This window comes from Chinchilla lanigera, unplaced genomic scaffold (assembly GCF_000276665.1).
Source record: "Chinchilla lanigera isolate Chin_1 unplaced genomic scaffold, ChiLan1.0 scaffold00081, whole genome shotgun sequence".
Lineage (NCBI taxonomy): Eukaryota > Metazoa > Chordata > Mammalia > Rodentia > Chinchillidae > Chinchilla > Chinchilla lanigera.
In genome coordinates, this window is record NW_004955482.1 from 6,790,125 (window position 1) to 6,803,935 (window position 13,811).

A 13,811-nucleotide genomic window follows, 5' to 3' on the forward strand; every position below is an offset into this window, starting at 1 on the left:
TTTGAGACAGGGTCTCGCTGTGCAGTTCAGGCTGGCCTTGAGTTCACTTTGTAGCCCAGGCTGGCCTCAAACTCTCAATCCTCCTGCCTCAGCCTCCCAGTTGCTGGGATTATAGCCACCACGGCCGGCTTGCCTGGCCTCTTTTTTTTTTTCTTCCCCAATTTTACTTTATTTTATTTTTTATTTATTTATTTTTCCCCCAGTTTTAAACTCAAGAAAGGTTTATGAGTCCTGCCAGTCCTGCTTCCGCGGTTCACAGGTGGGTGGATTGAGGGCGGGGGAGATGTGGCTTGAGTTGCTCCGATAGCCCCGGCCCATGAGGTTCAGGTGTGGGTTTGCACTTCAGCGCCTGGGAAATGAGGCTTCTTAGACCCCAGCAGCACGGGTGTGCACGTTTGGATCCAGCCACGCTGGATTTGGGCGCAGGAGAAACATGCAGGCGGGGACTTCGGGGCACGACCCGCACAGAAACGCAAGAGCAGGAAGAGCGTGCGGCCGGAGCCCAGGGAGGAGGGTTCTCGGCCCTGTCTTCTCCACCTGCTGGGGTCTTCTGCCATCCCTTCCCGGGGAAGCTCTGTGCTGAAGCCAAATCTGTATCGCTCTGGGAAACTGCTGTTTTTCCTAGTGTGAGCCCCGGTCCCCTGGGGTAGCACCTTAGAAACAAATGTAGCTAGACTTGCGTTGGGGCCGCACCCTGATACACCTGCTGTAGGGCGAGAAGGCGCGAGAGCGGGTCCTGCTGCATGGGAAAGATCAGAACGGGAGACTAGCAGCATGGTTTCTTCAGTGTGTATTTTCCTCTGGACCGTTGTTGTCAAGTTCAGAACTTGCTCAGCTGGATCATCCTAAGTTTGCGATAGCCTCGGCTATCATGCACTGAGATGAGCCAGGGACTTCTGTGTTATTTTGTTTGAGCCGTGCGAAGCCCTTGTAGCTGGGCATGGTGGGACATGGCTCTGATCCCGTACTGTGGGAGGCAGAGGCAGGAGGATCACAAATTCGAGCCCATTGCGGGCAATTTAGTGACTTAGCAAGACTGTTGTCTCAAAATGAAAAATAAAAAAGGGCTGGGCATGTAGCATAGTGTGAAAACCCGGTCTTCAATCCCCAGAACCATAAACAAAACAAAACACAGTCCCAAGGCTGAGTGTGGTGGGTATCCTGGCACTCTGGAGGCTGAGGCAGGAGGATTTTGAGTTCAAGGCCAGTCTGGGCTACATGCCAAATTTGAGGCCAGCCTGAGCTGCATAGCGAGACCCTATCTCCAAAAATGAATAAGTAAAATAAAAAATAAAAAAGCTGTGGCGATGCAGAGCCAGAAGATACAGGTGCAGAGAAAACCCAGGCTCTGGGCCTCCATCCTCTTGCTTCGCCAGGAGGAAACCGAGGTCCAGGTCCCGGAAGACTTACCCACGGCTCTTGGTGACTCTTGGTGACTCTTGGTGACTCTTGGTTACTCCTAGCTGCGGTGCCCTCAGCCCTGCACCTCCCCTTTGGGGCAGGTCCTCAGAGGACCCTTGCAGTGAGGTTCACCAAGTGCTTTGATGATTGTGTTAGATCTCTAGGCCGGTCTGGTCCTAGTATCTCTACTTGCCAGGTGAGGAAACCGAGCCCCAGAGAGCTTCAGAAACGGAGGGGAGCAGGACCTGAATCTGTGGCCAGCACCCTTGCTGTAAATGCGGCTCTGTGAGATGGCCGGAGCCCCGTGACCTGTCCCTGTCCCCTTCTCCCTGAACTTGCTACCTGTCTGACCCCCATCCCTCTGGGGGCCCCACCTCCTCCCCGGTGCTGAGCCCTTAGGCCCTGTTTCTCTCCACCAGGGTGGCAGGTGCGATAGACCCGGGATTGGGGAAGATGAACCCCTAATTCTTTGTTTTTAAATTTTTTTTAAATTTTAACTATTTAATTTTTATTTTCTTTATTATTACTATTTTTTGTGCATGGTACTGCTCCCAGTCCTTATTTTATTTTGACAGAGGATTTCATCGAGTTGCTAAATTGCGTGGGCTGGGCTTGAACTTGTGATCCTCCTGCCTCAGCCTCCCAGATGACAGGCCTCGGGCACTGTGCCCGTCTTCAACCCCGCATTCTTGGTCACCCGGCCCAGGCAGGGGCTGGCAGGCCTGCTGTACCCGGGCCCCCTCTGGCCGTCTCAAGACCACTTCCTCTTTCCCTTCAACTTCCCCATTTTGCACTGCTGGGAAGTGCCGAGCATCGAGGAACCTGACTGGAAGTCAGTGTGTGGGTCCTAAGAAAGGGCCCCAAATGCCATCACCCCGCGGGTCTCAAAGAGAACTCCTAGGCATCCGGTCTGAATTCTGAGCAACCCCCCTGCCTCAGCCCCCAGCCTGTGCTGTTTGTTTTCTCTTGTGGATCTGACTCTCAAAGCTCTGTTCCAAGAGAGTTCTTTGGCAAAAAAAGAGCACAAAGCCCAACTTCTTCCAGGCTCTGCCCCCGAGGCCCTGAGGCCTAGAAGTGGGCCTGCAGGTTGCTCTAGGCCTGCAGGTTGCTGCTTGGGCCAGGGCTCTTGGCCCGGTCCCAGGTGCCCTGGGGCAGCTTCCCTGTGTTCCTGGGCCTCGGCAAGACCAGTGTGGGGGAGAGGTCAGACACCCACCGCTCTATCCGAAAGAGCCCGGATGTGGATACAGGGAGGAGATGACCATTTCCCCTTCTGTCCAGCTGAGGAGTGTGATGCTGGCCTCAGTCCTAGGGCGGCTCAGCGGCGAAGGGCATTACAGACCCCAGCGCGTGCCCTTGGGTTAGGCTTGTCCCAGAGAACCCTTTGAACAAGGAAAGACTTTGCGGCTCTGCAGAGGTTGAGTGAGTTTCCCAAGCCACAGAGCTAGTAAGCGGCAGGGTGTGCCCATGTGTCTGCTTTCTGTGCCGGGGATGAGCCAGGGCCTCGCGCGTGGCAGGCAAGCGCTGTCATCAGACTACACCCCGAGTCCGGGAACTTTTAAACAGTAACAAGAGTAGACAGAAAGTGTAGTGAGGGTCCTGTCCCCCAGGCCCGGACCCCAGCCACCCCTGGCCGCGGCCGCCCCATCCCTAACCACACAGGGAACGAGGAGCGCAGAGCCGCGATGGCGCGGTCACCTGTGCCGATTCACGCCCTTCTTTCCGCGCCGGTCCCGAGTCAGAACGCAGCGCAGCGCGCGTGGTGGCGGACGGAGCAGGCTCGCACTTGCTGGGGCCGTTCTGCAGCCCCCGGACGTCGGGTGAGGCGGGTGTCCTGCCCTCCGGGTCATCGCCGCCTTCCTCCGCCATGCGGGCCCTGGAAGTTGGGGGTTGGACGGGAGGGGGACCAGATCGCAGGCGCCGCCCCCTCTGGCTCCCGCTCTGCCCCCGGCCATACCCCCTCCCCGCTGGTGCGCCTCCGCGGGCGCCCCGTCTCGGCCCCTCGCTCTGCCGGGATCCGCACCTTTTCCGCGCCTGCCTGGGGCCCCGGGTTCATCAGCACCTTCGCTGCAGCTGCTCCGAGGGCCTGCTTCTGCCATCCTTTGGCGCTCCTCGACGGAGCCCCGAGAGCCGTCCCCTCGCTGTCCGTGGTGTAGAGCTGGCCTTAACCCCAGGCCGGAGTCTGCCGCCCGGCCGGGGTCACTGCGCGCCCTGCCTGCCTCCCGGCGGCGTCCCCAGGGGCCCAGCTGTGTTTTTTTTTTGTTTTGTTTTGTTTTTTTTGTTTTTTTGTTTTTTTGGTTTTTCTCTGGTACTGGGAACCGAACTCACGACCTTGCGCTTGCCAGGCAGGCGCTCTGCCGCTGAGCTAAATCCCCAGCCCCCCAGCTGTGTATTATCGGTTACGGGTGTGTTTGTTCCCGGGGGTCCCCTCGGAAATGACTTCTTACCCTCCTCTTCTCCCCTGTGGCCCTCCCCCTGCGCCTTCTTCAGGGACACCTGGGGAGGGGGATCCGCTCCCAGTGCGGCCAGGGAAGCTATTGGCGGTCTCCCCACCTTCAGCTCCTAGTCCATCCACCCCTTGGCCTCTGTGGACCCTCACCTTGCCCTGGGCCCAAGAAGGAATGTGTGGCTGAAGCCCCCCAAATCCTGCCTCCCCTTTCCTCAGCAGGGTCAGCTGGGGACCTCTTCCTGGCAGCCAGCCCCCCAGCTGCAGTCCCCAGGGACTTCTGGGACCAAAAGTCACAGAGGGCAGCAAGGGAGCAGAGGAGCCCTGAGATTGCCACCGGGACCTGAGGGACCTGGTTGGTACCCTGAAATAAACAGGTTTCCCCTCCTGTGCAGTCCCATGGTCCCAGGGTTGGGCTCCTACCTGCTCAGGTTTTCTGGGTGGGGTGTGTCTTCCCAGCTGCACAGACCCACCCATAGAACCCTAGGGCATTTCTTCAACTCAGCTCTCATTTATAGCATAAATAACCACATAACAAACATTCATTCAACAAACATTTGTTGAGCTGCAAATGGATACTGCAAATGGATACTGCAGGTGCCATTTTGGAATCCCAGATGCAAGAGTGAGCAGACAAAGACTGGTGCTGATGGGGTAGGAGAAGAGAGAGTGAGCCAAGGGGCTGGGGATTTAGCTTGGGGCTGGGGATTTAGCTCAGCGGTACAGGGCCTGCCTGGCAAGTGCAAGGTCGTGAGTTCGATTCCTGGTACTGGAGAAAAACCCAAAAGAGAGAGCGAGCCAAGAACCAGGTGAGCCAAGGGTGGCAGCACGTGCCGGTGACCCCAGAACTCTGGGAGGCTGAGGCAGGGTGATCTCAATCTTGATCGCAGCCTGGGCAACTCTTAACTTGGTGAGACCTTGTCTTCAGTACAAAAGAGCTGAGGACACAGTGCAGTGTGAAGGCCCTGGATTCGAGTCCCAGCACAAACTACAGAACAAAATGAAAAAAATCACTGAGGGGGAATTGGTAGGATGTCATCTACAAGTGACATTTTCTCTTTGTGATGCATCTAGGCAGTAGACCGTGAGGCTTTGTTCAGAGCGCGTGCCTCGTGACCCGCTGGCCCTGGGCTCTGGGGGAGGACCATCCTCCCCTGCGCTGCTCCTGCCTTGCCGCTGCCCTCTGTCTGTGTGCAGAGTTCCCTTATCTTAGGAGGACCCTGTCACCGTGCAGGGCCTGCCTGCGGCCCAAGAGACCTCGCAGCTTGATCATGTCTGCAAAGACCCTGTTCTTACATAAGGTCCCATTCCTGGGCTCCAGGGTTAGCACTGGACCCTGTGTCTGAGGGGGGCAGCTCTCCTCCCAGCACCCTGGAGGTGCAGGGCTGCCACATCCTCGCAGAGCAGCGGGGATTGGGCAAAGCCTGAGTGAGGGGGCAGGTCCCCAGAGCTCTGCGCACCCCGCGTTTTACGTATTTACTTACTGTATTTAATTTGCTTTTGGTGCTGGAAACGTTCAGTATTTCCTGTGGGTCAGGCAACGTCACAGTTGTGTTTTTGTTTTTAATTTAAATTTGTATTTACTTAGGGCTTATTTTTTTTCGTCTTTTTTTTTGAGACAGGGTCTTGCTATGCAGTTCAGGCTGGCCTTGAGCTCACTTTGTAGCCCAGGCTGGTCTCGAACTTGGAATGCTCCTCCTGCCTCAGCCTCGCGAGTGCTGCGATTATAGGAGGTTTATAGGCGTGCACTACCATGCCCGGCCAGTTTTTGTTATTATTAAAGCTCCCCTTCCAGCTAAATTTTTTTTTTTTTGTCTTTTTTTTTGTTTTTTTTCTGGTACCAGGAATCAAACTCACGACTTCACTCTTGCCAGACAGGCGCTGTGCCACTGAGCTAAATCCCCAGCCCCAAGGGTATTATTTTTATACCCTTTTTTTCCCCTTTCCTCTCCTTTCTTATTTGTGCTTGCCAGGCAGGCACTATGCCACTAAGCTATATCGTTGGCCCTTTTTTTCCTTTTTTTTTGGTACCTTGAATTGAACTCACTACCTCATGCTTACCAAAGCTGAGCTACATTCCCAGCCTTTGCTCGCCTCCCCTCCCCTCCCTTCCCCGCCCAGCCCCACCCCACCCCTCCAGACAAGTCTTGTGATGTAGTTCATGCTGGCCTTAAACCTTTGGCGATCTTCCTGCCTCAGCCTCCTTAGTGCTGGGATTACAGTACCACCAACCTGGTTTATATTTATTTCTGCAACTTTGGAAGTCAGGTTGGTGAGTCAGAACAGTTCTGAAAGTGAAAGAGTCTGCATAGTCTTTTTGTTTCAGATTTACAAGCACAGGAAAGTGATTGTGTACAAACCCTTAACGTCTCTGAAGCAAGATGTCCTTGCTGCATTTGGTGACCTACAGGCACTTCATTATCCCCACCAATGACTGTTGAATATACTACTTTGAAAATATGTATATATATATTTTTGTGGGTACCGAGAATCGAACTCAGGACCTGGCGCTTGCCAAGCAGGCCCTGTGCCTCTGAGCTATATCCCCGGCCCCCAGATACTACTTTTAAAATTATTTTTTCAAGTTTTGTTTGAGGTGGGTGTTTTCTTTCTTTTCCACCGTCTCCCCTTCCCCTCCCCCTCCTCTCCCCCTCCTCTCCCCTCCACCTCCCCTTCCTCCTCCTCTTTTGAGACAGGGTCTTACGTTGTAGAACAGCTGGTTTTGAACTGATTATGTAGTCCATGCTGGCCTCAAATTTACAGGTGTCACCAGACCCATCAAGAATCACAAGTTTGAGGACACTCTGGACAATTTTGGAGACCCTACCTTAAAAAAGGGCAGGGCGGCGGGGGAGTAATCACATATTGGAGGCCAGCCAGGTAATTTAGCAATTCAGGGAGACCCTGTCACAAAAGCGGTGGGGGCTGGGCTGGCATGGTGGTGCACACCTGTAGACCCAGCATGCAGGAGGCTGGGGCAGGAGGGACTGCCATAAATTTGAGGCCAGCCTGGACTGCATAGCAAGACCCTGTCTCAAAAAAAAACCCCAAAAAACGATGTGCCCGTGTAGAATGTGTGCGGACTTTTTCCTCTACCGTACAGGCGGAGAGACGTGCTCAAAGGAGCTAACAGGCAGGCGCGAGCCATGGGCTAGAGGCGTAGCTGGGATTTGAACCCAAAGACTCCGCTTAACCTCGCAGGGACCACTGAGCTCGGCGTGCTCCGCTGACCGGCAGCAGCCTCGGGCGGGCCTGAGGGTTTAGTGCTGCGCTCTTTCCCATCTCCTGACCTTGAGCGTGGCCAGGTCTCGCAGTGGGCCGAGCTGCGAGGCCCGCCAGGGTGTGGAGCGGCGGGCAGCACTCCCCGCGGGCTCTCAGCCGGGTGGGCCCCTCCCAACCCCGAGGGGAGCGCACTGGTTGGGGCCAGGTCCGGGTGGTCCGGCACTGCCCGGAGCGGGCCGGGATTTCAGGCACAGGCTTCGGATGCCCCCTGGTGGAGCTGCACCCTCCCTACACAAACTCAGACTGAGGCTCCCTCTCCGCTTCCCAGGACTCGGGTGGGGAGGCCACTGAAGCTGGGGTCCTTCATAGGAGCCCCACCTAGCACGGGGCCGCAACCTGCAGTGCTGCAGGGGCAGGTGAGAGCCTAGTTCTGGGATTTGCTTGAATCGCTTCAGATCCCAGCTCCAGGCTGAGGGGAGGATCGCCAGAGTTTCAGGTCAGCATGGGCTCCATAGCGAGACCCTCTCTCAAGAAAAGAAAAAAGGAAACAAAACCCAGATCCCAGTTCTGCATCTCACTCGGGTCCAATTTCTCATCCGCTTACTGTGCTTAACTAAAGTTCTCCCTCCCAGAGCGGTGGCCCCGTGTCTCGGGTGTGCCCGCGCCGGGAGCGTAGTAAATGTTAACCCTTATGATCAGTAGAAAGAGTTCACACAAGTTCCACAGAACTTGAACCAGTTACTTTATCTCGGGGCTTATAAAATAGACACAGTCTTATCTTGCTTCCAGGGTAGTGAAAATTAGACCTTGAACCCAAAAGCTGGGCTTGGTGGTGCACAGCTGTAATCCCAGCACTCTGGGAGGCTGAGGCAGGGAGATCCAAAGTTTGAGCCCAGCCTGGATGACTTAGTGAGACCCTTTCTCAAAATAAAAAAATGAAAACGGGCCGAGGTGCTTGCCTCAGCAGCAGGTGGGCTAAAATCTTAGCAACACAGAGATTAGCGTGTTTCCCATCTAAGGGTGACATGTGCATTTGGGTTTTTTTTGTTTTTTTTTTTGAGACAGGGTCTTGCTATGCAGTTCAGGCTGGCCTTGAGCTCACTTTGTAGTCCAAGCTTGTCTGGAACTCGCAACTATCCTCTTGCCTCAGCCTCCTGAGTGCTGGGATTACAAGCGTGTGCCACCATGCCCGGCTGATACGCGCATTTGTGAGGCCTTGTGTGTTCTGCCGGAAAGGACTCGACATTTTCTCTTTTCTTTTCTAGGTAACAAAACAATTTCAACTTTTTTCATCATAAATACTGTTTTTTTTTTTTTTTTTTTAATCAGAAATACTGTTTGTTACATGGTTCAGATAATTTTTTGCAGGATTTTTTACTTTATTCTTTTCAATTTTGTAACTTATAAATAAATTGTGAGTACATTCTTTGAAATTCTTTTTTTTTTTTTTGAAATTCTTAGCTGTTCCTCACCTCATCAGATTTTTTTCCTTTTTTGGGAGACAGGGTCTTCCAATGTCATCCAGGCTGGCCTTGAACCCTCGGCAATCCTCCTGCCTCAGCCTCCTGAGTATAGGGATTACAGGGGTGCGCCACCAGGCCTGGTGACCCTCACCAGATTTATAAATTGTCCATTTGTTTAATTATATCACTAGAGAATTGTGGTTTCAGTCATGATGAAGAGATGGGAATGTAGCTGAGTGCAGAGGCCTTGGTTTAAATGCCCAGTACCCTCCAAAACAAATGCAAACAAACAACAAAAAGACACAGAAAAGACAACTTACACCCAAAAGATAGGAGCCCCGTGTTCTCTTACACACGTAAGGGGATATTTCCTTACTTTCATTATTCAGTTCCTGCTATGTAAATGGCGCTGTGTTTATTTATTCAACAAATATTGACTCTGGCCGGTCATAAAGCAGGCTCTTTACCCCGAGCGGGGTGCGGGATGAGCCACCCGGCCCATCTGAGCCTCCAGGGTTAATGAGAGCTGTGTGTAGCCGAGGACTTTCTCCATACAGCGCGGAGAGTAAACATTTCAATTTCAGCCCGTGCACTGCGGTGGCGACTGGTCGGAAACGAGGGACCACGGCCGCGTGCGAACAGACCTCATCTGTGGACCTGCCTGCAGACTGGAGCTCTGTATGATTTTCGTACCACAAAACGTTTTCTTTTCGATTTCTACCCTTGCACTTAAAAATATCAAAGCCATTCTTTTTTTGTTTTTTGTACCGGGAACCGAACTCACGACCTCGCGCTTGCCAGGCGGGCACTGTGCCGCTCAGCTATAGCCTGGCATCAAAACCATTCTCATTCTTAACCTATGGGCCGGGCTGGCCCTGGGGATGTCATTTGCTGACCCTTGGTAACTGTGCCCATAACCTCTCGGGGTCACTGTGAATAAGGGGTCACCTTGGTGCTTCTGAGTCTCCACAGACCACGGATTTGCCCCTGAGCTAACGGGGAGCTGGGGTCTTTCCAGACCAGATGGCGCTTCCCATGGAGTGTGTCGCGTAGGAGGTGCCAGCTTCCTCCGTAAATCACCCCCAACATGGCCGTCGGCTTCGTGTGTCTTTTTTTCTCTCTCTCTTTTTTTTTTCTCTTTCAAGTGCTTCTCCTCGGGTGTTGGCCCTTCTCCTCTTTGGCCGAGACACTGGCGTTCCCATTTCACCGATGAGCAGACAGAGCCCAGGAAGGGTGGAGAGCGCCTTGAGGGCCGCTCACCGGGGTGAGGGCTGGGTGGCCCGGAAGGCTCTAGTTGCTTTGTGCCGAGCTTGCTCCCTTCTTTCCGGGACGTGGTGACAGGTGCAGCGTTCTGGGTTATGGTTTTCTCTGTTTTGAGACGGGGTCTCGCTATGTAGTGCAGGCTGGCCTTGAGCTCAACGCAGTCTTCCTGGCCCCGCCTCCTGAGTGCTGCCGTCACAGGTGCGTGCCACCACCCTGGCCCAGCTGGCGCAGAGCCCCAAGGTTGCGGAAGGGTGGCCGTGCTGAGTGGGCGCACGCACTGTCTTCCGCTCAGCTGTCATTCCTTGGTAAAGTCATCCGTCCCGTCGATAAGCATCACTTTTGGAGCCTCCCATAAGCGTCCGCCGAGCTGCTGCGTGCGCCGGGCTGTGCTCCAGGTGCTTGGATGGAGTGAGCCTGACAGCAGGCTGCCCTCCCTGTGCTGACAGAGTGGCGGGAAGAAAGCCCAGCGCAGACAGGGGCGCGGTCCCTAGCGGTGGTGATGGGCTCCCGGGGCAAGGGTTCCCGTCGGGGTGTCACGCTGTGCCTTGGGCATGCGTAGTTGTGTGCTTCATTCTTCCCAGCCGCCCGAGCACCTGCGCTGGCAGGACGAAGGCTCAGGTTCAGGAAGGCCGAGTAACTGTGCCAGTCTTGCGGACGAGGCAGGGAGGCCGCTAAGCAGCTGGCTTTCCTGCAGCCCTGAGACTTGTCCTAGTGCTGTGACTGCACAGGAAGGCCCTGCCGGCCGCGCTGAGGGAGTCTCTGCTGGGCGGTGGGGGCCGCGGAAGGTTCTAGCATAGAGGGGGAGCGTGTCCCAGCAGCGTGGGCAGCCAGAGTGGCAGGAGGAGCTGAGCCTCCTTAGGAAGCCATGGAGGCCACCTGGGAGAATGGTGCCAGTCAATAGCCATGGTGGTGGCGGCGGACAGACAGGATGGAGGGAGGTCGGGTCAGGAAAACTGGCAGGGCAAGGAAGGTCAGCGAGCAAGCGTGGGGTAGAAGCAAGGACACCAGGGAACCCCGAGGGGGCACAGGTGTCACTTTGGGGGGGTCTCCAGAGGGGTCTGTGGCCCCGAGCTGGCCGGAGCGAGCGTCGTGCGGGTTCTGCCCCCAGGGAGCCGGCGGCTGGTGGACGTGATGGATGTGAACACGCAGAAGGGCACGGAGATGAGCATGTCCCAGTTCGTGCGCTACTACGAGACGCCCGAGGCGCAGCGGGACAAGCTGTACAACGTCATCAGCCTGGAGTTCAGCCACACCAAGCTGGAGCACCTGGTCAAGCGTCCCACTGTGGTAGGTGCCGGCAGGGGCCCCTCCCCGCTGCCCGCCGCCCGCCCGTCTCCCTGCCCAGCCTGGCTCTGGGCTGCGCTGTCCCTGGAGCTAAGTGGCTGACCTGAGCTGGTCTCCTGTGGAGGGAGAGAGGGGGCAGATACCGGGGCTCCTGTGTGGGCAGAGGCGGGAGGAAGGGGTGCCATGGGTGCAGGAGTCCAGCTCAAGCCCTGCGGGGCCTCCCCGGGACAGGGGGCGTTGGGCTTGGCCTGGCAGAGGAGGCCGCGAGCGCCGACAGTGGCCTGACTTCCAGGTTGACCTGGTGGACTGGGTGGACAACATGTGGCCCCAGCACCTGAAGGAAAAGCAGACAGAGGCCACCAACGCCATCGCAGAGATGAAGTACCCCAAAGTGAAGAAGTAAGGCTTGCCTGGCTGGCGACGGGAGCGGGGAGCTGCGGCCCCGGGCTTGGCGGGCTGGCAGGGGGTCTTCACCGTGCACATGGGCTCAAGGGGCGCTTCGCAGCCAGCCCCCTCAGAGCTGAAGGCCTGGGCCTGGGTAGGGACGTGAGGGCCGGGCCTTGGTCCTGGAACACAGGGCTGTGGCCTGCAGCTGGCCCTGGGGCGTCCCTGCAACTCCCTTGAGAGACACAGTCTGAGCAGGCAGACGGGTGGGAGACCCCTCCACACGAATCAGTGTGCGTGTGCGCACATGCTTGTGCATACTTGCATACTGGGTCTGTTCTGCCCACGTGACAGTGTGTCCCGGGAGTGGGCGTTTTCAGGGCACCTTGCCCACAGTGGACCCTGATTTGGCAAGGGATGGAATGGCTGTTGAGACTGGGGACCTCTGACTTGGACCTCTTCTGAACAGCACCCAGGGTGAGCGGCCTCACCGGGAGTGTCTGAGCTGGTCCCCCCCAGCCATGAGGTTGGCTCAGGGCCAGGAAGGTGACAGTGCAGTAGCAGAGACTTCACCACATGCAATGTGACCATCCTGGCCCGAGACTAATGGTTCAGCATGGGCAGAGGCAGCTGCAGGCCTGCCTAGATCCTCTGGTAGGAAGTCACCTTTGGGACTCCCACTGTCCCTGGCCCTCTTAGGTTTTCTTTCTTTTTTTTTTTTTTTTGGAGACAGTCTGGCTGAAGTTGAACTCATTACTAGCCCAGGGTAGGCCTCAAACTCATGGCAATCCTCCTGCCTCAGCCTCCTGAGTACTGGGATTATAGGTGTGTGCCACCAGGCCTAGCTCTTAGGTTTTTTTAAAAGAGGAAATGAGATGCTGGCTGTCCAGGGAGGGCAGTTGCTCTGGGCTTCCCAAAGGACTCGGTGGTGGTGGTGTTGGTGGCAGGGTCCATTAATAGCTCTGCTGGCCCGGCTGCCAGCAGTGGCCCGGGAGCTTCCGGGCTGTGAACTTTCCATTCCCTCGGCTTCCATTCAGACCATATTGAGTGGGGCCCGCGTGCCAGGCTTTGTGAGGGAGGCCGGTGCTGGTTCTGGGCACCTTGGGGTTCTGCTTTCAGCCTCTCTGTTTAATTACTTCGCAGACATTTTCCTTCCCCCCAAGCTGAAGCCCCGTATACCCCCTGAATCTGGGCTGCATCAGAGGCAGAGACCCGGCTCCGGGTGGGGAGGGCAGGAGTGGGGTTTGCTTCCAGTTCTGTTCTGTTCTGATTCGATCACAGCAAAATTTTCAGAGCCCCTGGGATGGGGAGGTGAGCGGATGAACCGGACTAAGGCACCCGCCCGCTGGAGAGTCACAGGCCGGATCTCTCTGATGGGGGAGATGGGCCGGAAGAGTCCTGGGCCGGTGTCACCAGGAGGGGACATCTAACCTGGCCGTTAGTGGCAAGAAATCAGAGGCTGTGGGAGGGATGAGGAGGGGGGTCCGCCAGGGTGGAGCTGGAAGGGACGGTGTGGGGGGAGCATGTCTCACTCACTCACTCACTCACTCATTCATTCAGCAACTGTGTTCTAAGCATCCGATTGGTGCTCGGCACTGGCGATTGGGGGTAACCTGAGGAGGTTCCCGCCTCCCCAAGGTGTACAGTCTGTGGGGTGGCAGCTAGTAATCCAGTTGTGACAGAAAGAGGGCCTCGCCTGCTCGGGAAGGTCAGGGACGCATCCTCAGCTGGGGTCGCAAGGGCTCAGGGCTCTTTACAGAAAGGTAAAAGAGGACTGGGGAGGCTGACACTCCAGTTTCCCGTGAGAACAGCCGGAAGCCTTTCTGAGATTTCACACGGAGCAGGATGTGTTCAGGTTTGCTCAGCAAATCCTCCTGCTGCGGGGATTGAAGGGGGCGGGGCCGGCAGACCGCAGGAGAAGGGCGGAGAGGTGGAGAGAGGACAGCTATGGGGGGGCGGCACTGGGTGGTGGAGCTGTCAGTAACAGTCTACCTTGCCTTCCTGAGATCTGTCTTCTGCCGTTGCTAGAAGAGTCCTTTAAATTGTAAAGATCCTCTCTCAGTACCTGAAGATCCATTTAGGGTCTTCTTTAATTACCAAAAAATAGGGGTCGTGCTCTGTTTTCTAGGACCGCGTGCCGGAGGCATCGGTGGCGTAGATTTACAAACTCTTGTTACGGCGTTCGAGCCTCGTTAGGGAGGAAACCATCCCCTCAGAATAGTTCATCTGTTCAGCTGAAAAGAATGCTGCTGTCAAATATTCATAAGCCGCGGGCTAGGGATGTAGCTCAGTGGCATAAGCACTTGCCTGGCAAGCCTGAGGTCATGAGTTCGATTCCCGGAACCAAAAAA

At 55.9% G+C, this 13,811-nt stretch overlaps 1 protein-coding gene across 10 annotated transcripts in view; it reads left to right on the top strand.

Moving 5' to 3' along the window:
- Kdm2b (lysine (K)-specific demethylase 2B) overlaps positions 1-13,811 on the top strand; it is a 111,093-nt gene that overhangs the window by 16,104 nt on the left and 81,178 nt on the right. For all 10 annotated transcript variants that reach the window (XM_005403116.2, XM_005403118.2, XM_005403117.2 and 7 more), the window contains 2 exons: positions 10,901-11,079; positions 11,369-11,475. In XM_005403116.2, coding sequence (XP_005403173.2) covers positions 10,901-11,079; positions 11,369-11,475 — 286 coding nt within the window. The remainder of the gene's footprint in view (positions 1-10,900; positions 11,080-11,368; positions 11,476-13,811) is intronic.